The 24,704-nt window shown below is 32.2% G+C and overlaps 1 protein-coding gene across 3 annotated transcripts in view; it reads left to right on the top strand.

Moving 5' to 3' along the window:
* The window catches only part of DPY19L4 (dpy-19 like 4), a 54,731-nt gene that overhangs the window by 19,126 nt on the left and 10,901 nt on the right, over nucleotides 1–24,704 (top strand). For 2 of the 3 annotated variants that reach the window (XM_031947001.1, XM_031947003.1), the window contains 11 exons: nucleotides 327–450; nucleotides 1,877–2,011; nucleotides 3,897–4,028; nucleotides 4,131–4,229; nucleotides 4,701–4,774; nucleotides 6,623–6,781; nucleotides 8,535–8,654; nucleotides 10,996–11,116; nucleotides 12,082–12,138; nucleotides 15,309–15,391; nucleotides 19,859–19,991. In XM_031947001.1, coding sequence (XP_031802861.1) covers nucleotides 327–450; nucleotides 1,877–2,011; nucleotides 3,897–4,028; nucleotides 4,131–4,229; nucleotides 4,701–4,774; nucleotides 6,623–6,781; nucleotides 8,535–8,654; nucleotides 10,996–11,116; nucleotides 12,082–12,138; nucleotides 15,309–15,391; nucleotides 19,859–19,991 — 1,237 coding nt within the window. The remainder of the gene's footprint in view (nucleotides 1–326; nucleotides 451–1,876; nucleotides 2,012–3,896; nucleotides 4,029–4,130; nucleotides 4,230–4,700; nucleotides 4,775–6,622; nucleotides 6,782–8,534; nucleotides 8,655–10,995; nucleotides 11,117–12,081; nucleotides 12,139–15,308; nucleotides 15,392–19,858; nucleotides 19,992–24,704) is intronic. The other variant, XM_031947002.1, reaches the window with a different exon arrangement.

The raw sequence follows: 24,704 nt of genomic DNA on the forward strand, positions 1-24,704 counted from the left end.
TTGATTAGATAAATGGTGGCCTCTTTTGAACATAGGTTAAGAGAACTAACACGAGTTTTATAATCAGTGAGTATATTTGCAGTGATACGTTTCTTTTCTTGAAAATCTTATGGTAAGGGCTACTGGTCCTGTAGTTATCCTTTCAGCTACAATTATAAACAGAAAACTCTTTCAAAACATCTTCTTCAAATATGAAAAACCAAGAAATTTTGGTAGAGAAGTTAGCTATTTTTAGCTGTGAGGCTGGCACTTAATAACCAGATGAATTTTTATAGATTAATATTCTAAAGAGCTAACTTGTCTTTTCTTCTATATTTTCATTTTAGGGTAGATACAACAAGAATTGAGTATTCTATTCCTTTAAGAGAAAATTGGGCACTGCCATATTTTGCATGTCAAGTTGCTGCTCTTACAGGCTATTTGAAAAACAACATAAATACTTCTGTAGAGGTAAAATGCTAATTTCTGGTTTGTATATTCAATATACTACCCTGGTAAAAGTATTTGTCATTTTTCAAATTTAGATATATTGGGGCTCAATCAGTGAAACCTATTGCAGATTATTAATTATATGGCTTTTAATCCTAACAAAATAGCCAGAATATGGGTCCTGCAATTATTTTTAGATAGAAAGGTGAGTTGCAATTGTAGTTGCATAATGTAGCTCAGCAATGAAATGAAGAAGAGAGAGAGAGACTGAGAAGGAAGGATAACTTTGAGGGTGTGACATTCTACAGCAGATCATTTTTTTCATAGTAATAAAATTGTAGTTTCATAGTTATGAAATTAACTGGAAAAAATATAAAACAGCACTTTTTTTTTTTGCTTGTTGTGACTATGAGGCTTGGCATAGCAGTTAAATTCATGTCATGACTTAGAAGACGGGGGAGATATTTAGAAAAGGAAAGCATGCTGTATTGGTACAAATATAAGTTTCTCTCCTGAATATAAAGTAGGTTTTTCTATAGGATGAAAACACAATGGATTTGTAATTGTTTTTTATTTGCTTTACTTAGTTCACATTATTTAAATGTTTCTGATAATAGCCTTTTTTTTTTTTTTTAAAGATATTCAAGTTAGATCATACTTGGAAAAGCTAGGAATAGATAGCTCTTCCACTTTTTGAACTCAGTTCAGAGCTAGCCTTCTATTATATATTTTATTGTCTAGGTCATGATATTTTATCTCAGGGAAAAACAAATTCTTCATTTAAGAGGCTATACTTTTAAAGAAAGTAAACACACTTACAAAAATAAATTGCATGTGCTTTCAGCCTTTTCTTTTTTTATTTATCTTCCATTTACTTTATTTACTTCTTTTGTTACTTTTATATTTTTAAAAAGTTCTGATTGATCTTTTGAGGGGTATGTGTATGTGAGCGCGTGCACACACAGGCATGCAGGGAGTAGACTGAAGTAGAATATCCTTTTAACATTCTTTTTTTTCTTTTTCTCTCATCCCTTTTTTTTCTGCTGTGAAATCATCCCATAGCAGTAACTCACATTTGTATAGCATCTTAAGGTATGCAAAGTGCTTTATTTATAACTACTTTATAAAATAGATCATATATCAGTTAGCATTTTAAAATTAGGACTTACTTTGATAGATTTTCTCTTTTTAAAAGTTTTTACTTTCGTGTACTATGTCCCAATGCCTATATAGTGACCGATTATCTCCCAAAATTCCTTATTCAGAAGATATTATTATCCAGTAACAATTATGTGAACTCATAATAGATGAAAATATAGAGAGTTACTATATTTTAAAGTTTCCCAGGTGTCATAACAAATTCTTTGGCCCTAACTTCAAGGGAATGACTTTATATATCAGTGACAAAAATGTTGATATTTAGGTTATGCCTCTTGTTTCTCTCTAGAGATTTTGCTACTTGTTGGTGAGTGCATCAACATATACTTTCATGATGATGTGGGAATATAGCCACTATCTCCTATTTCTTCAAGCAATCTCCTTATTCCTTCTAGACTCCTTTTCCCTCATGCAAGCAGACAAGGTATTATGACATTTTGAATTTTTAATAAAAATGATTCATTATTTTTCTTTTTGTCTATGTTTCATGGTATTTTGCTTTCTAGTAAATATTAGTGAGAAATTTGTTGCATAAGTTTATAACACCTTGCTTTCACTTAAAAGTTTAACATCATTCTCTTGAGGGAGTTTTTATTTTGGAAATGGGAAGAATAACCAGAAGTACCCATAATGTAAAACTAGTGAGGAAGCATCAATAAATCTTTTTTAAAAAATTAGAATTTTGTCCCATTATAAAGCATTTATTTTTTCTTCTCTAATCCTCCAAACATTTTTTAAAAGTCATACATTTGAAGGTCTTGAAACTCCTGAAACATGGCATCTAAGTTGCTTCCTATCACATGAAATTTCCTTTTCATTCCTGAGTCTACAAATCCCTCACTGATATCAAAGAAAACAGAGAGCAAAACCGATTTTTTTTTCCTTGATATGTTTTAAGACTCTTTAATTATTAGCTTTGGACTTGCCATACTTCATATCGATAGGCTATCTTTTCAATTTTTGAGAGTTCTTTTTTTCTGCTATAGCTTTTTTTTTTTTTTTTAAATTTAATAGCCTTTTATTTACAGGTTATATGTATGGGTAACTTTACAGAATTAACAATTGCCAAACCTCTTGTTCCAATTTTTCTTTTTTTCTTTTTTTTTTTTTAGTTTTACTATTTTTTATTTATTTTTTATTTTTTTATTTAATAGCCTTTTATTTACAGGATATATGCATGGGTAACTTTATAGCATTAACAGTTGCCAAACCTCTTGTTCCAATTTTTCACCTCTTACCCCCCACCCCCTCCCCCAGATGGCAGGATGACCAGTAGATGTTAAATATATTAAAATATAAGTTAGATACACAATAAATATACATGACCAAACCATTATTTTGCTGTAGAAAAAGAATCAGACTCTGAAATATTGTACAATTTCTGCTATAGATTTTACATTTAACTTGGTAACTAATCAGGCCATTCCAGGCAGTTCACTTTTAGCCACTAATATTTTTGATATCCCATACACATTTATCTTGAACTATTAATAAAATATTGGTTTTTTAAAAATCTACCATTTTCAGAATTAAATACATTCGTATTTCAAAAGTTAATACCATATTGTTTTGCAAATAATATTATTAACATATTACAAACATAAACTCAGAAAACCATACTATAATTTCATTTGGTTGATTGTCCACTTATGACATTACTCCTAACAAATCAAACCCCAAAACATCATTTTGCTTCATGATGTGTTTTTATGCATCCCATTTATTAATGATTAGGTAGGAAGACTGCATGGTAGATTTATTTTTCTTCTTTCACTAGTATTTGAATTTAACAGACATATAATTGATATAATCTCTGGACTGACCCAAAAAGAAGATATATTTTCATGGAAGACTAAACCAGAAGAAGTGGATCTTCAAGGGTACACTTTAAAAGTCATGTTTTTACAATTATATGACAGAGGTTCCAAAAGCAGTTTTACCTGACACCTACTTGTAAAAAATTTCCTCTTCTGATTAAAATTAGCCAGAGATTCTGATTTAGACATTTATGTTCTAACTCTTACCTTGATGTGCAAAGCTGAAATCATTCATTATCAACAAAAATAACTATTTGATACATATTATGCATGACATTGTCCCATGTTTTTACAAGGAATTTATGAAACAAATTGCAAATTAAGGTTTAATTCACTCAGACATTTATAGTTATGACTGAAATAAGGTAAATTTTAAAAAGATATGCTTTGAAATTTAGATTATTCTTTTGATACTTAAAAAAATAAAACAAATATTGAAGAATGAAATTTTAAAATAAATTATTTGAATTGATTTTATTTTTGTTCCAACAGGTTCATGAAGTGTACAAAATCTATTTGTTGTCCCTCTTCCTGGGATATTTACTGCAGTTTGAAAATCCAGCTTTATTGGTATCTCCTTTATTAAGTTTAGTAGCTTCCTTAATGCTTGCTAAATGCCTACAGGTAATTATGATCTATCTTTATTCTGTGGGGGGTTTTATTTCACTTTTTTTAACCAGTGAACTACAGTTTATAGATATATTTCTTCAAAAATTTTGTTTACAGCTGAATGTGAAAAAAGGAACTCGTATAGCCAGAATGATGAAAGTGATGTATTTTTATTTGATATTTACACTAACAGTGATGCTGAATGTTATAATGAAGGTAAGATGTTTTCAAAGATTAATAGAGAAAGATAAATTGAATGATAAACTATACTGGGTATAAGTGTCCACTAAAAATAAGAGAGCAATAAGGTAACAATGTTTTTTAATATAATTTTCATTTGTATATTGACCAGACCCAGGTGAGTTGACTAACAGAAGGTAAGGACAAGTCTTAGTTCGGAATAACTTGGCTGTCATAGGGTCCACTATTAAAGACTGCTTCTAGCATAGGACATTATCTAAGTCAACTGAGATTTCCTTTTGAAAAGTTGTTTTACTTCAACTTTTAATATACCAGATTTTATTGTTCACTTAAAATTTTTAGCTGTCACTTGATCTAATCATAATGAAGTAAATACATTTCAAAAAAAAGCAATGTGTTGTGTTCATTAACATTCATATTATATACTTAATTATTATAATTTTGCCTTGTTATTCTTATGTGTTCATTCTATCTATTCTCCCTTAGATGTTTGTCCCACATAAAGAAAATGGGCACATGTTAAAATTCCTTGAAGCAAAATTTGGACTAAATATGACTAAGTAAGTTTGACTTTTGTTATCTAGAAAGTAAAAAATAAGCTGTTGAAATTAGGAAAATATAATTTATAAAAGAATTAAGATTTTTTTCATCTTTTAAAAAAAAATCTACATTTAGATTCTTATAGAGATGTAATTAAAAAAAAATCCCTATCACATTAGTGCCAGTTTTTCCCTTATTGTGATAAAACAAAAGAATAGAACAAGTGGGGGGGGAGGGTGTTTAAAAGAATGAAGAGCCATATTAATACAATTTAGGGCCAGTATTAAAGGCATGACAGTTTTAAATAAAGATTGCTTAGTGTGGGGTGTTTCCTAAGTGAACTGAGAATGCCATCTGAAAAGTTGGTTTGATCCTTGGGTAAAGAAATTTACTTTGTTGATTTTTATTTAAAACACTTAGAGGAGGAGCTTTTCTACCAGAAAGAAGATCCTGTATCAGAAGCAATTTGAACTCTCCTATACTAGGTACATGATTCTGCATAAAATCTGACAAATGTAATGAACTCTCAGAATTCAAATACATTGTGGGAGTGCCACTTCTTTTGTTAATCTTCTTGAGTTTTATTCCCCTTTCTCAAATCATGAAGCAAATATTGGATTATTTCCTTATACGGAAGCATATTTATGCACAAATAAAATAATGTAACAACCCATTTTTCCATTGTAGTCATATGTAAGTTAAAACTATAATATTTAATAATACAAATTGATTCAACTTATATTTTAATACTTTAAGGATCTGTACTTTGTCTAGTGTGGGTATACTTTTCAGAGATGCAGAGATTATAACCTCTTTAAGAATTAGTTGGTGCTATATGAGAAGTGAGAATATTTAGCCTAGTGGAGAGATGAAGCATGATAATTGTCTTCCAAGTATTTGAAGGGTTAGCATGTGCAGGTGGGATTGTACCTGTTTTGCTTGTGTTCAGAGGGGAGAACTAAGCAGTGGAAGTTGCAACAAGGCAAATTTGTAAAGAAAAAATTCCCATCTAGGACAGGGTGTGGGGGAAGGGAAGGAAAATTGGAACACAAATGTTTTGCAAGGACTAATGTTAAAGAATTATGCATGCATATGTTTTGAAAAATAAAAAGCTTTAATAAAAAAAAGAAAAAAAATCACATTTAGAACTCTCTAAAAATGGGCTGGGCTTTTTGGGATGTAGTTAGTTTCTCTTTCTAGCAGTCTTCAAACCAAGTCTGTATGACCACTTTGTGGTATGTTGTAAGGGGAGATCCTGATTAATATGGATTTTACTGGGTGAGTCTAAAAGACTCAAGAAGGCTGAGCATAGAAAAGAGTCCTTTTGAAAGAGCATGCTTAGGTTACTGAAAAACACATTTATATTAAAGTCTTCATTCAAAATGTAAGCTAATTCAAAGCTGTATTTTTCTGTGCAACATTTTAATTTTAAATTCCTGTTGTTTAAAAATATTATTTTATTTAACCTCAAATTTCAAATCAGCAAATAGGCATTTTTAGTAACATTAATTTGAATTGAATTCCATTGTGCCAACAGATGTCTGTTGTCAGTGATTTTGCTTGGTTAGAATATTATCTTAATGAGGCCAAAATGATAGATTTTATCCCCATCCAGGACAGTTAGCTAAAGTTAACCCTTCAATGAATGATTAGATAACAAAATTTGGATTCAAATATGACAAATACATTGCTTCTGGGAAAAAAATAGCATCAAGTTCTGTATACAAAGACTGTTCATTGTTATGCTCTTGCAGATATATTTGAAGAACAAAGTTTTCAGTTTTTTTATTGAAAGATAATTTGACATTCAGTATACATGAAAACATGTGGATTCTTTTCATTGTTATGCCTTTTTCCCCCTCTTATAGGAATTTTACAATGAATTGGCTTCTTTGTCAAGAATCCCTGCAGGCTCCATCTCAGGATTTTTTTTTGCGATTGACACAGTCATCTTTATTGCCTTTCTACATTTTAGTTTTAATTATTTGCCTTTTTTCTGTGATACAAGTTATTTTTAGAAGAATCAAGTAAGTATCCAAGAGGTAGCAGAATATAGGGGGAAAAGATTGGGTTCAGAGGACGGGGGGTTGAGTCCTAGCTATGGCTCCTGGCTTATTGTCTGAACAGAAGCAGCTTATTTAGCACTACTGTGGTTTCAAGGGTCCACATCTATAAATTGGGGATAATACTTTTACTCTATACTTAGGAGGTTATTAGAAATATCAAAAGAAGAAAAATTTATGCAAAGAACTTTGTAAATGTATATTATTATCATTGTCCAAAATATTGTAGATAAATATAAAGTTCCTGCTTTGTAGTATGTTTATATTTTCTAGTAAATAAGAATATTGTTAAATTCTCCCTTCTGTGCTTTGTAAGATTCTGTTACTTGTGAAATTAATAAGTAAAAATTAAAACTTAATCCGTCAAAATTTGGCATCTAACCAAATATAAATTTAGCATAGGAATAAATATTGAAACTTTGTGAGATAGATACAAATTATTTTCTGATTATTCAGATGTTGAGTTGACTATGAAACAAAAGTAACTGCTAAACTTCCATTTTCAGTAGTAAAAATAAAGCAGATCATCTCTTGTGAGTTAAGAATAGAATTTTCTTTTCAAATGGTAATTTTTTATTATTATACTCAGATTATTGGAAGAAAGAGCCCTATCTTGAATAAGCTTTTACAAAGGAAGCTCACTTATTAGTGTGATATTTAGATAATGGCAAGATATGTAAAACTTTTAAAGATCTGGTAGTACTAGTGATTTGATAGATAAATTGTCTTGAGAACATTTTCGTAACATTTTAAAATAGTCTTTTGCAAATGCTTAGTTATGAAAGCTTAATTTTTTTTTTTATTTATTTATTTTTTTATTTAATAGCCTTTTATTTACAGGATATATACATGGGTAACTTTACAGCATTAACAATTGCCAAACCTCTTGTTCCAATTTTTCACCTTTTACCCCCTCACCCCCTCCCCTAGATGGCAGGATTACCAGTAGATGTTAAATATATTAAAATATAAATTAGATACACAATAAGTATACATGACCAAAACATTATTTTGCTGTACAAAAAGAATCAGACTCTGAAATATTGTACAATTAGCTTGTGAAGGAAATCAAAAATGCAGGTGGGCATAAATATAGGGATTGGGAATTCAATGTAATGGTTTTTAGTCATCTCCCAGAGTTCTTTTTCTGGGCATAGCTAGTTCAGTTCATTACTGCTCCATTAGAAATGATTTGGTTGATCTCGTTCCTGAGGATGGCCTGGTCCATCAGAACTGGTCATCATATAGTATTGTTGTTGAAGTATATAATGATCTCCTGGTCCTGCTCATTTCACTCAGCATCAGTTCGTGTAAGTCTCTCCAGGCTGAAAGCTTAATTTTAACCATAATCCTATTAATTACCATCTATTTTAATGTTTACTAGTGAATGCTGACTTAAGAAGTCATAAAAGCTTTTCAAAAATTATATTTTCTGAATTGGTTTCTTCTCGAGTCAGGTTAGAATCAGGTAAAACAGGTGGCATTCTCTGGAAATCATCTGAAAAACCTTGGAAGTCTACTCTCTGAATTAAATGGCTAAGGCTAGAAAATGTAGATATTTCACTAACAAAAGATCTGTTTAGACTCAAAGAGTCTTTGATATTTCTTTGATTGAAGTTAACTAGTTGAGATATGGCTTGATTCAAAGAAGGCCAAATATCTTTGATTTTTTTGGATATGAATTTGTAAGAAATAAAAATCCAATTTTTTTCCACAGTGGCAAACCCTTAAAAGAAATAGTTACCCTTGAAGATGGTCGAATTGGAGAAAGACCAGAAATAGTATATCATGTAATTCATACTATTTTATTGGGTTCTCTTGCAATGGTGTTAGAAGGGTAAGTGCAAGTTTATTTTGTTTGTTTGTTTGTTTGTTTTTTTCAGGGAGATAGAAGGATTTAATTTTAGCCTTTTTTTTTTTTAACAATTTTTTTTATTAAAGCTTTTTATTACAAAACATGCATGGGTAATTTTTCCAATATTGACCCTTGCATAACTTTTTGTTCCATATTTTCCCCTCCTCTCCCCTATCCCCTCCCCTAGCTAGCAGGTATTCTAATACATGTTCAATATGTTGAAATACATATTAAATCCAATATATATATTTATACATATATTTATACAGTTGTCTTGTTGCACAAGAAAAATCAGATCAAGAAGGAAGGGAAAGGAAAAACTGAGAAAGAAAACAAAATGCAAGCAAGCAACAACAGAGAGAATGAGAATGCTATGTTATGTTCCACACACTGTTCCCATGGTTTTCTCTGGGTATAGATGGCTCTTTTCATCACTGCACAGGTGGAACTGGTTTGAATCATCTCAATGATGAAGAGAGTCAAGCCCATCAGAATTGATCGTCGTATAGTCTTGTTGTTGCTGTGTATAATGATCTCCTAGTACTGCTCATTTCACTTAGCATCAGTTCATGTAGGTCTCTCCCAAGCTTCTCTGAAATCATCCTGCTAGTCATTTCTTACAGAACAATAATATTCCATAGCATTTATATGCCATAATTTATTCAGCCATTCTCCAATTGATGGGCATCCACTCAGTTTCCAGTTTCTTGCCACCACAAAGAGGGCTGCCACAAACATTTTTGCACATGTGGGTCTCTTTCCCTCCTTTAAGATCTCTTTGGGATATAAACCTAGTGTCGCTGTTATTTTTAAAATGAATTAATTTTCTCTTTTGGCACAAATACACTTTGGAAAGTGTATATAATTTTATGCAAGTAAAATCTTGCAAATTCTCATGATTTCTAGGAATACATCTTGGAATGTTTATCTTCAATTCAGCATTATGAAATTTAATAGAGTACTCTTCATTCTTTTATAAATTACTATCTCTTATTTAGATAAAGTTTTATTTTGTAGTCTTCACTTGCCTAATCATTTTTCATGTACATTCTGTTTAACATGTGCTTGATAGCACAGTGGATTTTCAGATGTTAATGTTAAACTAAATTTTTCCAAAATTGCTTAATTAACCTGAATTTTTTAAGTGATGCTTCCGTTATTCATATCCTTATATTTTTATCATTTTCACCTTTTTTCCTTCTATACAATCAGTTACTAAGCCTTACAGAAAATCATTTAGCTTCACAAGAATTAAGTATCTACCATGTGCACAGCACTAAGCACATAAATATGGAAAAACACATTGCTCTTAAAAAAAAAAAGTATCTAGTCAAAGGGGGTACATATACCAGTGGTTTCAGACTCAAATAGAAACAGCCAATATCGGTTGCACATTTGACTTAGAAAACCACAAATTATCATGACCATATTGCATTATAATTTTATTTATTTCAGACATTTCCCAATTACAATTTAATCTGATTCAAGCTATACTTGGGAGGTTTGCACAAGATAAGTTTGATATCTTTAAAATACACAAATGATTATGAATCAAGAGAATATCTAAGTCCACAGGAAAGATTCTGAGAAATTGTAATAAATGTAAGACAATTTCTTTTAGTCATGGGCATTAAGGAAGGCTCCATAGAAGAACTAAAACCTGGACTTAAGAGGCAGAGAGAAATTTTAAATGTGTAAAGATATACCTTCCTAGTGTGAGTGATGTCTTACTCAAATAGAGTGGTGAGAGGGCAAGATAATATTGGGAAATAACTAGCTATTCGGTTTGCTAGACAAATAAGGATAGCTAGTAGTTACATAATACTTTTGTTTGCAAAATGTTTTATGTATATATCTCATTTGATTCTATAACTGTTATCATTCAGTCATGTGTGACTTCATCACTCCATTTGGCATTTTCTTGGCAAGGATATTGGAGTGGTTTGCCATTTCCTTCACCAGTCCATTTTACAGATGAGAAAACTGAGGCAAAGAGGATAAGTGATTTGACCAGGGTCACACAGTAAGAAATTTCTAAGCCAAATTTAGACTTAGAAAGATGACAAGGCTTCCTGACTCTGCTTTGCATTTTATTCACTGACCCACCTTATTGCCTTCCTATATAGTAGAAGTAAACAAACTAGCTGTGAGCTTGCCCCATTTGTTTTTGTGTGGCCCATGAACAAAGTCCAGACTTGATTTATTCCTTATCTTATTTTGCAATGTCATCTGGGTTAGAATCATAGTCCAGGTATTGACCAGAAAAAAAAATCATTTCCTCCAAAAGTTGTGTCTCATCCTTATATCATCTTTTCTTCTCCAGCATGAAGTATCTTTGGACTCCTTATGTGTGCATGCTTGCAGCATTTGGTGTATGTTCTCCTGAACTTTGGATGACTCTTTTCAAGTGGCTTCGATTGAGGGCTGTACACCCAATATTTTTGGTGAGTTGCTATTGTTCTGTGTTGTAAGCTATCTGCTATTGAATGAAATTGGAATAGCACAGAATAAAATAAGCATGAATAAGATTGCTCAGATTAAAAAACAAGAAGCTTAAAAAATTTTAAATGATTCAATCATGTGAGAAGTCTTCAAAAATTAGTTCAAGTCATGTTATGAAGTTATTAGTATAATGTTTCTAAGATTAGATAAGCCCAGTAATAGAAGTTTAAAAAAATCAGATTCTTACCTTCTGATAACCATGCCAAAGTAATTTATAGCAGTGTTATCTTAGAACATTGATAATTGTCACTCAACTGCTTTTCAGCTAACTCATCAGCTTTTTATTACTTTTAGTAACTGGCATGTGCTGAGTAGGTATGTATTCAAACCTGTAATGAAATGATTCACATTGAATATATATATACATACATACATTGGAGAAGATATCTAATTTTTTACTTTTGCTTCACTTGTTTTTTCCATAGTTTCCATTTTTATATGTAGTAAGTCAAGATATTTACAACTGTTTCTTAGTTATTCCTTTTAACAATATCCTAGACAAAAAGTTCATGTAAAAGAAAGATTGAACATTTTAAAAAATTATCATAGCATGTTCAACTAGTGAACTGCAAGTACAGGGGGGGGGAGCAGATTTTTATTCAGCATAAGAAAGGATATCATTAAAATGATGACTTTTTGTAATGGATTGCAGTTCAAGGGTTTAATTTCATTATCACAGAAGCATTTAAACAAAGAGTAAGTGACTAACTAGTAAAGGGTAACAAGAATATTATAGAGGAAATTCTTATTGCGTCAGAAATTACACTATATCACCTCTAAAATCTCTTCAAATTCAGATTCTATAATATTTAGATTGCAATTAAGACCTTTTTTTCATCATAATCATTAATATAAATGAATGTGAAAAGCTTAGTGATATGTGATCCTTTTTGTTTTAATGTCTTAGGCTCTTATTCTGAGCATGGCTGTACCTACTATTATAGGTTTCAGCTTATGGAAAGAGGTAAGAATTTTTTTCATCATTTAAAAATTAATATAACAAATTATGGTAGAAATTTAATAGGCTTTCTCTGAATGGATGCCCATCAGTTGGGGAATAGCTGAATAAATCATGGTATGAAGGTTCTGTAAGAAATGATCAGCAAGCTAATTTCAGAAAAGCCTGGAGAGACTTACATGAACTGATGTTAAATGAAATGAGCAGAACCAAGAGTACATTGTATACAGCAACAACAAGATTATATGATGATCAACTGGCATGGACTTGGTTTTTTTCAACAATGACCTGATTCAGATTAGTTCCAATAATCTTGTCATGGAGAGAGCCATCTGCATACAGAGAGAAGACTATAGGAATTGAATGTGGATCACAACATAATATTTTCACCTTTGTTGTTGGTGGCTTGCTTCCTTGTTTGTTTTTTCTTATTTTTTTCCCTTTTAATCTGATTTTTCTTGAACAGCATGATAAGTATGAAAATATTTAGAGGAATTGCAATTTAATTTAGATTACTTACTGTCTAGAGGAAAGGGTAGAGGGAGAGGAAGGGAGAATAATCTGGAATACAAGATTTTGCAAGGGTGAATGTTGAAAACTATCTTTGCATGTATTTTGAAAAATAAAAAAAAAATCATTCTTTTAAAAAAGAAATTGATAAGCTTTTTAATCCACATTGTAATATATTGAATAAAGATGAATTCTAGGTATTTATAATTTCAGAGATATATAATAAAAGGCTAGAACCTTTTCAGACTACAATCTGGTATAACTAAAATATTATTAATTGATGCCGAATACTAGTATGGGGTTTTTTTTTTTTGATTGGTAAATGATATTTATTTAAAGATAAAATAAAAATTTTATGCCATTCTATTTTAATCTTTCTTTGGAACAAAGTAGTTTTGCATAGAAACAAAGTCCAACTTTTAAAAAACATTCTAGTCAAGTATATGTAAGAAATGAAATTTTAATAATCTAGTATGTAAAATAGTCTTTACTAAAAAGCAGTGGTTAGCACTTTTAATACTATCAGTTTTATTGTTCATATCTAATCTTTGAAGTGACAGCCTGTCATAGTGAATAGAGAATCAGCTTAGATGCCAAGAAGACCTGGGTTCAAGTTCTACTCTGGTGGTGGGTGACATTGGACAGTCAGTCCAGTTAGTCCATGTTTTGGACTAGCGGTGTCACACACATAGCAGAAACCAGAGTAAAATGCAATTGAAAAATATTTAACAAAATAAATAAAATTACAATAAAACATGTTAAAAAATGGTTTTCTAAGTTTATATATGGCCTGCAGAAATCATTATGAATAGTTTAATGTCCCCTGCCCTACCCCTTTCTATTTTGAATTTGACAACTATTAAGACTTAAGGTTTTTTTTTTTTCAGTAGTAATTTTTCCAGTTACATGTAAAGATAGTTTTCAACATTCATTTTTATAAGATTTTGAGTTCCAGTTTTTTTTTCTCCTTCTCTCTCTTACTTCTTTCCCCTAAAACAGCAAGCAATCTGATGTAGATTATATACGTACAATCATATTAAGCATATTTCCATATTTCACAATTATTTTGTATTGTGAAAGAAAAATGAGAACAAAAGAGGAAAATCATAAGAAAAAAAACAAAAATAAAAGTTGAAAAGAATATGCTTCAATCTGCATTCAGCCTCCATACATCTCTCTCTGGGTGTGGATTGCATTTTCTATCCCAAATGTATTGGGGATCACTTGAATCACTGTATTGCTGAGAAGAGCTAAGTCTTAACCATGGCTAATCATCACATAATTTTGCTGTTACTATATACAGTGTTCTCCTGGTTCTGCTCAGTTCACTCAGCATCTGTTCATGTAAGACTTTTCAGGTTTTTCTGAAATCATTTCTTATAGAACAATAATATTCCTTTATATTCATATATCATAACTTATTCAGCTATTCCCCTAATAAATGAGCTGACTAATTTCAAAGAAGGTACCAACCTGCATTAGTAGATCAAACTTCTTTATGTGAGAATCTCCTCTACCAATGAAATGAAATCCCATATTCAATACCTCTCCCATACCCGTGATAAACAAATTATTATTGTAATTAAGACACATTAATAACATAGTATCTTATATCTCTTACTCATTAGAGCATACCTATAAGCTGCTTCCATCAGTAAAATGTGAGAATAGAGAATAGTACATAGTGAAATGAGAGACTCCCTAAAGTCACAAAACAATTGGATTGGTAAAATACTCATAATATAACATTTGCTTTCCTTGAGTTTTCTTAGCTTGCCATATTTGAAGCTCTTAAAATTTTTGGTATAAGATGGTCTTACCGTACACAAATGAATTTTACAAATATTAGTGATTAATTAGAACTTGTAAGTGTGGCTATTTTTAGAAAATTTTACCCTACAAGAAGTCATAATATAGAGTTCATAATTTTTTGGTTTTCAAGGAAAACTAAATGTCTTAGGAAAGCCACTGATTCTATTTTATAATTGATTTTATGAATCACTGATCCCATAGTCTTAAATGTGTTACCTATGTTAATATAAGAAATAAATCTGAAAAAACAAATTTGGTGTTGAAAGTAAAGATGGAATGAAAAATTGAGGGATTATTTTTACTGAGGCTAAAGCCATTTAAAGAGTTTAAAGCCATTTAAAAAGTTAAAGAGAATTAGTACAGTATTTTATTCTCAATATTATTAATTTTGCAAAATTAATAATATTGAGAATAAAATACTGTACTAATTCCAGATTTTCTAGTTACCTATAAGATATAAATGCTACAAATACCTTGACTTAAGTGATACATGAAACTTAGTATCAGCTTTAAAAAGTTGCTAATAACTTCAAAAATCATTTATTTGAAACTAGGATTAAATCTGAATATGTTTAACAGGATATAAATAATTATTTATTTAATTATTTAGGGGCCTTTGTTGAATACAAAGTCCAAAATAAAAATGACTTGCCTATGTGAATTAGGCTTGATAAATTAGGTATTTTATTGAAAGAAAATACAGACCTGTGACATTTGCTTCAGTGAAAACAGTGTTCATTTGTGCTATGTTCTCTATTACTCTTTAAGATCTTAGGTCCATTAAAATATTATGAAAATTTTAGAGTTTTTAATTTTTTATATATACTTCTTGGGACTTTTGCTTTGCCTTTTAGTTTTTTCCAAGAATAATGACAGAACTTTCAGAACTGCAAGAATTCTATGACCCAGATACAGTGGAACTTATGACCTGGATAAAGTAAGAATTGAAATTCAGAAATAAGATAATTTGTCCTATGTAATTTTATTTTAAAATACATTATGTGTGTTTTAACTGTTGCAATTAATTTTCATTTGTTGCATCAATGAGTGATTCAGAAGAAAATATTTCCACTTGAAAAGTTAATTGTTACATATATTTAACTTTTGAAATTTTCACATGTTGATTTTAAAAATTAAGCAGGTTTTCAGATCCAAAACATTGTAACTTTAAGATCAGGATTTGTAGTTTTGATAAATATTTCTTTGGGTAATTTACATTGTTTTTGGTGTTTTTTTTTTTTCCTGAGGCAACTGGGGTTAAGTGACTTGCCCAATAGCTAGGAAGTGTTGTCTAAGGCCAGATTTGAACTCGGGTCCTTCTGACTTCAGGGCTGGTGCTCTATCCACTGTACCATCTAGATGCCCCACCTAATTTACTTTGAGAAATACTACACTTGTGAATTTGAATTATATCTGAAAAAAGTATGTTTTCTGTAAAATGTGTAATTTAATTCAGCAAATATAACCTGTGCAGTGCTGCTCAAATCACTTGACTTCTTTAGGTCTCAATTGGCTCATCTGTTTAGTGGCCCACTAAAGTCTCCTCCAGCTCTAAATCCAGCTCTGTGAAACTGTTATATACTAGTAATAAAATAATGCAATAGGACGCGAAGACCTTGGGTCCTGGACTCAGATACCAGGTCTTAATACTTACTAGTGTTAAATAGTAATCATAGTAAAAGACTGTGGTTGAGTTACTTAACCTCTCTTGGGCTGTAATGTGGAACCATATCAGTAGTACACCTTACAGCATTGTTGTAAAGAAATTATCTTATATAATTTCTCCCCAAACGTCAGTTAACTATGATTATCTAACTTATAGAATTGGTTTTCTTGTTTTGTTTTGTTTTTTCCACAAAATGTTGAAATTTATTAAGTTCCTATTTTATATGAGACATACTGTGGAGGTACTAAGGGTCCAAAAAGGGAAAAGATCTTTACAGAAAAGATATACAAACAACTTTGATCCAGGTTTGATGAGAAAAGTACAAATGCAAGATACCAACTGAGTGCTAAAGAAAATTTGAGTAGGCAGAAAGGACTTTCACTTTTGGAAGTCAATGAAGACATCTTGAGGAAGTGGTTCCTAAGCTGAATCTTTAAGACAAGGACCATTTAAAGAAGTCAGAAGGGGATGAAGGGAGAGCAGCTTATCCCAGACATAGAGGAGCATATCCAAAGACTACAGGGATGGAGGTAGTGAGACAGGAATGGAAATGAGAGCCCAGTTTGGCTACAATACAGACATGTAGCAGAACAGCAGAAGTTATTTAGGCCTGGAAAGGTAGGGTCAACTATGAGTACCAACCTCAGCTTATTTATACTTCATGTGGTATTGGAAGACCCTGGAGGATTTTTAATGGATGAGTGATGTGATCAGAACTGCATTAGCCATGTGCTTAGACAAGTCATATGAAGAGGTAAAAGAGGAATAGTACAATGCCAACCACAGAATAGACCATTCAGAAATGTTTATTGATTTATGGACTGGATGCAACAAAATATTAGCAGAAAATTAGGTAAAGATAAAATGATACTTAGCACTGTAAACTTTGAAGCACTTCAAATCTTTTTTGTTTATTCTCCTTATTGAATACTTTATATAAACTGTTCTCATTATTATTCATGCCCCTTCAGATATGTAACACGGTGTAAGGAAAGCAAGCCTTAAGCACCAGGACCATGGAGGTAGCTAAATGGTGCAGTGATTTAGCTTCAGCCCTGGAGTCAGGCTAACCCCAGTTCAAATCTGATCTCAGATTCTTAACACTTAGCTATGTGACCTTGGGCAAATCACCTAACCCCAACTGCCTTGTCAAAAAAAAGAGGAGAGGACTCAGGACCATATGGGTTGGAGTCCTTTGTTTGAATCATAATGACCAGTCACTTAACTTCTCAGTATCCCAGACATCTCTGAATCTATTAAGTTGCTGAGATTTTATGGATCTCTTGTTAGAAGGAACTTTTTCAACAGGAATTCACTTCATTAATAAAGTCACGGATCTAAGGTGAAACAGAAAGACTAATTTGCTAATATTAAAGTAATCTCAGTATACCATACTAGCTATATAGTAAGTTCAAGGATATCTCATACTACCTTTCTCTTCATATTGTTAACTTTGTCTTTATCTTCCATTTGAACCTACTTACCTTACTTCATTTTTGTTCTCAATATACTTGATAATTCCTCTCTGAACTTTATCTAAGATATCTGTAACTTGACCATTTGTTCAGCCCTTATTATTCACCATAATACATTTATCTGCTTTTTAAAAGATAACTTTGATAAACATCTTTTTAAAAAATATACATCTTTTTAAGTTTGTATTTGCTCTAGATCACCACTTTTATAACTCCAATATCCAGTTTATCATTTTCAAGCAAAATTATGAGCCTCCCTTTACCACTGGTTATCCTTAATATATACATATATGGACACTGAGAGCCTAATAGCAGTGAATGCTTTTGGCTGTTTAAAAGTTTAAAAGGTGGGAAATTTGAAGGGGAGGAGAGCAGACATGACTTTTTGTGACCTCCTTTGACCTTCTCTCAAACTAACAGTAGAATAAGCCTCTAAACTGGTTCTGGAGTCAAAGAATCCACAAATATTTGGAACACAACACATTCCCAGAAGAAGATACCTTGGAAGAACTTCAGAATAGGTCTGTTTCAAATAGGCTGGGGGACAGTCAGCCGAGCACAGGGAGATGGGGCAAGAAGCTGGGGCAGGGAGTCAGAGCGTTGCAACTTCCATGCACCTGGGAATCTTCTGTGAGTCTCTTAGGCAACTCTGTTCTGGTGGCAAGCAGGTGTTTTGGTAGATTTGTTACAAAAGGCAAATTGTAAAACACTGAGCCCAGGAAGAATGCCAGACCTAGCCACCATTACCCAGCACTGGAAATCAATCAGCAAAACTTCCCCAAGGCAAATTAAAGCAGCTGTAGCTCCTTTTCATTGAACTGACCTCAAGCCTTAAAAAAAATGAATAAAAAGCCAAAAAAAACCTCTCACCATAGACAGCTTTTATGGAGAGAGAGAAGAACAGACCTCAAATCCTGAGGTTCCTAAAGACAAAGCATCTCCAGAAGAAGCCTCAAAGGGAGACGTGAACTAGTCCCCATTTCATAAGGCTTTCATGGAAGATTATATAAAGGATCTCAAAAGAGAAGAAAAATGGAGAAATGAAATGAGATCATTGCAAGAAGGAATGGAAAAAGTATATAATGCCTTACAAAAGAGATATGAAAAAGACACCATTCACTGAAAAACAAAATTTGTGAAATGGGAAAAGAATGCAATGAATAAAAGTTTAAAAGGTGCTCAATTTGCATACCCTGGGGCATTTTTAAAAATCAGTCTTTAATCTTTAATTAATATCTACTTCATACCAGACACTGTGATAATGTAAGAAGAAAACCAAGTAACTGTTTGCCCATTTTAGCAGCTTAGAATTCAGTAGACCAAAAAAAAAAATTATATGTAATTACTTTTTCATAAGCAAACAAATCATAATTTGTACATCCAAATGACAATTGTCCCTTACACAGTATTTGTTGGAATTGCTCAAAAGAGTACCTTATATCTAAAAAGCTTTTAATAAATTATTTGTAAAATTGAATTAGATTTGTCATTGGTCTCAGATGCCTGAACTAAGAGAGGAAACTTGTACTGTGGAAACAGCTCTGGATTGGGAGTCGTCATCTATTTTATCTCAGGTCTTCTAATAACAAGAAGTATGACCTTAGGCAAGTAAATTTGTCTCTCTAGGCCTCTGTATTTCCATCTATAATGGTGAGGATATTGAATTAAATAATTTCTAAGGATCTCTTCTGCTGTGAAATGCTTTAAAAAAAATGAAACTTAAAAAAAAATTATCCTTATTGTTGTTTTGAGGTTTTTATTTTTTTTAGTCATTCAGAGTCAGGGAAGGCTCTGCCTCATATTGTATCTCATGCTATATCATACTCTTTAGCAAAAACATGGGAGACCTATAATTAATCAAAGACTGAGTCGTCTTCTGTGACCTATTACATTACTTCGCAATGGAGTTCCCAAAAAAGGAATTCTCAAAATATTTTGAGCAAAAGTAAGCATCTTTATTTTTTAATTGATCTTTGTGCTTTTAAATTATATTTTGTATGTGTAAATCCTTATTACGAACTATATGAGCTCAGATTGTAGCCCCAGTACTTATTCTTTCTTTCTGTGTAGACACATCTTAAAAGTCATCTTGAAATTCTAGATTTGCTAATAACATTGAGCAACCCTGCTTCTATGATTACTGAGCAGAAAGAATGTTACTGTATAAGATGTATAGTTTGCCTGTCTTTTACTGTTGGTATAAAATACTGTTTTAAAAACTATACTTGTCTGTTTAATATGTCAATTAATGTTGTTTTTGCAGAAGGCAGGCTCCAGTTGCAGCTGTGTTTGCAGGGAGTCCACAATTGATGGGTGTTATTAAGTTATGCACTGGATGGATGGTGACCAATTTGCCTCTTTACAATGATGAAGATCTTCTAAAGAGAAATGAAAATGTAAGACATTCACAATTCTCCATCTGGAAAATCATTTGGGCATTTGATTCCTTATCACAAGCCTATTTTAATAGAACTCCTTAATTAAGGTATCTGAAAATGTACATATGTTCGGCTGATTGCAGAAATAGGAAACCCTAAAACAAGTTTAGAAAACTAAATTTAAATCAGTGTTTTTTTTCCTCTTAAGGCAGTACAAGGTATACTAAACTATTAAAGAAGTAAAAACTAAGGCTTATCCTTTACTAAGTTCTTTATTATTAAAACAGTTCTGAAAAGATCTAAGAAGCAAGAACACATTGTTCTTGGGCATTTTATTGGAAATTTTCTATCATGTCCATGCTGACACTGAAGCATTAGAGCTGTTATTTAAGAATCTGGCAATTCATCCAGTTACATATCCGTTTAATTGTATCATTCTCTAAATCTTTACACATTTTTCCACAAGTGTGAGATACTGTTATCAAACACTTTGCTAAAATCCCTTGGTAAACCTGCATTTGTTCAATCTGCCAGCTTAGTAACAGTATCAAAAAATGAGGGAGAAAGACAGAGACAGATTCAGGGAGAGAGAGACAGAGAAAGAGTGGTAATCTATTAAGAAATAATTTTAGGGGCTGCTGGATGGTACAGTGGATAGAGTGCCACACCTGAAGTCGGGAGGACTTGAGTTCAAATCTTGCCTCACACTTAACACTTCCTAGCTGTGTGACCCGGGGTATGTCACTTAATCATTGAGGATGGAAGCCTCAGCAAAAAAAAAAAATATTTAGTCTAATCTTGATTCAGCCAACACCTCTTAAATGTGCTGTTCTAGACTTAACTCACTGCCTTATGGTATATTAACTTTATTCTTTTCTCATTTTTGAATATGGGGACATTTGCCTTTCTCTGATTCTGTACGCACTCTCTTCCATTCTTATGATCTTTCCGAGTATCATGGACAGTTGGCTCAACAAGCTTATTCTCCATTTTCAATGCCTAAGGGCTGTAGTTCTGGGTCAGGTAGTTTGAATTCATCAAGGTCAGCTAGGTTTTCTCTTACTGTATTTTTACTTAAGCTTATTATCAACTTATCATTTCCAATGAAAGGCCATTCTGCTTGACAGAGAACAAAAATCTCATAAGCCTCTAGGAGTTGTACTTTTCTCCGTATTGTCAAAGATCATTGTCTCATTTTCTCCAAGCAGTCATGTTGTTTTTTCTTTGATTTTCCTTTTCCTCTTGATATATCCAAATTCATGAGTATGTTCCCAGTGCGTTCTCATTGATCTCTTAAGACAATTCTTTTTTCTTCCTTAATGCTTTTGTTTCCCTTTTTTCAGAATTTGATTCTTTGAAGTTTTGTCACTCCTGGATTGACTTCTTTTCTAAGATTTTAATAATTAAGATCACAGCTAGCCTGCCTCTGAATTCTTTGGAATTAACTTTCCCAAAATCTTGATCTATATTAAGCTACTTGGCTTTATAAAGTAATGAGAAAAAAAAAGATATTTGTAAAGTACTTACCACAGTGCCTGGCATTATATTAGAAGACAAATGGTCACTCTGGCAACCAATTTTAGTGATAATAAAATACAGATTAGCATTTTTACTTTGATGCTTCTAACCTTTGAGAAATGAACTATCACTAAGATAAATCAAAAGGTTATTTACTACTGTGCTTCTGGCAAGGAAAGAAGTTCCTACAGGTTTATTAATAATTAAAATACTTCTTTACTATTAATGTACTTTTGTGCCAATTTCTTTTTTTTTTTAATTTATTTTTTTAATAGCTTTTTATTTACAGGATATATGCATGGGTAACTTTACAGCATTAACAATTGCCAAACCTCTTGTTCCAATTTTTCACCTCTTACCCCCCACCCCCTCCCCTAGATGGCAGGATGACCAGTAGATGTTAAATATATTAAAATATAAATTAGATACACAATAAGTATACATGACCAAAACGTTATTTTGCTGTACAAAAAGAATCAGACTCTGAAATATTGTACAATTAGCTTGTGAAGGAAATCAAAAATGCAGGTGTGCATAAATATAGGGATTGGGAATTCAATGTAATGGTCTTTTGTGCCAATTTCATGAATTGAACAGAAGAAGAAAGAATGGACTGAATTGCCTTCTGGAATAATACAATTCTTTTAATGATTTCATGCTTCTCCCTAAAATGTACTCCATCTTTTTAACAACAGTGTTCCACTCATATGTTGGCAGTGAGTTATATGATTTCAGTTTATGAAAAATAGAAGTTGAGTATAAATTGGGTAATGGAAAGATGCATCGTGTATGAACAGCTATACATTAAAAATAAAAAATTACAAAATATAGAGTGCCATACCAAATCTTGCCTCACACTTAACACTTCCTAGCTGTGTGATCCTGGGCATGTCACTTAATCATTGAGGATGAATGCCTCAGCAAAAAAAATATTTAGTCTAATCTTGATTCAGCTAACACCTCTTAAATGTGCTGTTCTGTGTAAAAGATTTCACTGAAATACTGGAAACAAAAGATTGGCTAATCACATAATGAGAGCAAAAGATAACCAGTGGATAGTTTGTGTGCACTATTGCTGACACAAGGTAGACACCATGTTTGGTGGACTTCTTATGGTAAATTTATGAGAGCATGAAGAGTGATATAATATAGAATAGGAATGGAAGAGTTAGATGTGTATTCTTGCAGGATGGTCTTGCCTGCATGAATTAGCTCATAGATCCACAGAAATATTCAAGGAGCTTTGGTAAACTGGAAACATGTAGGAAGGTAAAGGGGTAAGGGATTATTATTTCCTCTGTTGCATTTTAGTCTCTACTACTCATTTTTTCTAAAGAAAGGCCTCAGCCTCCTTGTCTAAAACAAATTAAAAAAAAATACAAACATAGAAAATCTATCTTTAATTAGAATGGCTTCTCATCCTATCTTTCAGTTTCCTTTTATCATCAAACTTCTGAAGAAGAAAAAAGCTCTTTTCCCTCCTTGCTACTTCTTACTATATACTCGTTTAACCCTTTAAAATCTCTTTCACCCTTGATATTCTGTGGAAAATCACCAGTAAACTCTATTTCATCATGAATTCCCATTATATTTTGTCCCTTCTCATTCTCATTGACTTATACAGAATTTGGCACTGTCATCCACATTTTCTTGAAACACTGTTAAGGACCACACCTAAGTCTGAAAGGACACTCCCCCACATCTGTGAATATAACACACTTGAAGGAATTGTAAAGCAGCCTTTACTGATGCAGATGTTGCTTGTGAATTGGGAATGAAATAAATTGAAGACAAGAGAGAAGAGGAGAGAGGTCAGAGAATTGCAATTGCCGCTCAGTTTCCTTGTATCGTTATTATCTTCTCACATGAAGGGATCTGTTCTGCTGATCAGAATCAGATCCCTGGCAGCCACTAGTGGGTGGCTCCCATAACACCCAACAGCCACTAGCAGGTTGCACCTATAACAAAACACTTCTTCCTTCTATGATTTTATAGTTTCTAACCATTCCTTTTTTATTTTTAATTTTTCTTCATCCTATTTCTACCCTATATAGTTAGGAATAGTCTTAGACTCTTTATAACCCTTTTCTCATTTTTCTACACTATCTTCCTTGATGTAGCAATAATCTCCCATGTGTTATTTTCATTGATCCTTCCCAACTCTTACTGTTCAAATGAGTAATCATGGCCTAGGGTTTTTATCTGGTGGGTGCACAGTAGGAACTTAATAAATGCTTACAGATTGAAATTCTAATACTTCAGAATATCTCATATCCTTTCCTTCTCTCTTCTGACAATAACCTCAAATAGCTGCCCATTACTGTACATATGAACTACTTTAATAGATTCCTGCCAAGTTGTGTCAGTTTTACCTCCTCATATCTCATTTCTGACTTCCTATCTAATCTCGTAAACCATCATGCTTTCTTTTCTCAGATTATTGAATCATCCTTTTAACTAGATCTCTAGATTCTCTTTCCTCTTTCTTAGAATATTCCCAAAGCACTGGTCAATGTCATTTCTTTCTATTAGAATTTTTAGTGCCGTCATGCTCACTTGGATTCCCTCCCTTACTTCTTTCTTCTTCTTCCCCGGGGCAGCATAATGAACAGGCTGGGCTGAGGCAGGAGGGCACTGCAGCTGAGGATGAAGAGTTGAGATTGCCACTGCACATGTTTGGGCTAGGTATATGTGGCAAGAGAAGTTTGCAGTCCTGAAATGGAGGTCAGAGCTTCATTATGGGTTTGTGGGTCATTTGATTCTGTGACCACACTAAAGAGTGAAGAATTTGTTTTGGTACCTTAGCAAGCAAATAATGTTTCTACAAAAGATAATGAAAACCTCAATTCAAAATAGTCTCCAATGATGAACAGTTAGAGCTAAGGCAATGGAAGAGATACTGAGGAATTCCAAAAAAAAAAAAAAAGTGAAAACCACTTTCTTAATTGTGAAAATCTGACTGAAATGTATGAACATTTGTTTACCAATGTTTCAGCCAAACAAGCAAATAGTCCTTCTCTCCAGTTAGTATGGGTTGCTTATAATACAAAAGTTTCCATTCTCAGTGAACCACCAGAGGAAGATTGTATTTTATTTAATAAATTGACTTACTTAGGTTGTATGAATGTTTCTTCTCATAGAAATGAAGTAGAAGTTTTATAAACAACAGCAACCATGAAATATTCAAGCCAGTTTCTGTTCCCTGTCACTTTT

Source organism: Sarcophilus harrisii, chromosome 1 (genome assembly GCF_902635505.1).
Source record: "Sarcophilus harrisii chromosome 1, mSarHar1.11, whole genome shotgun sequence".
In the NCBI taxonomy this organism is placed as follows: Eukaryota; Metazoa; Chordata; class Mammalia; order Dasyuromorphia; family Dasyuridae; genus Sarcophilus; species Sarcophilus harrisii.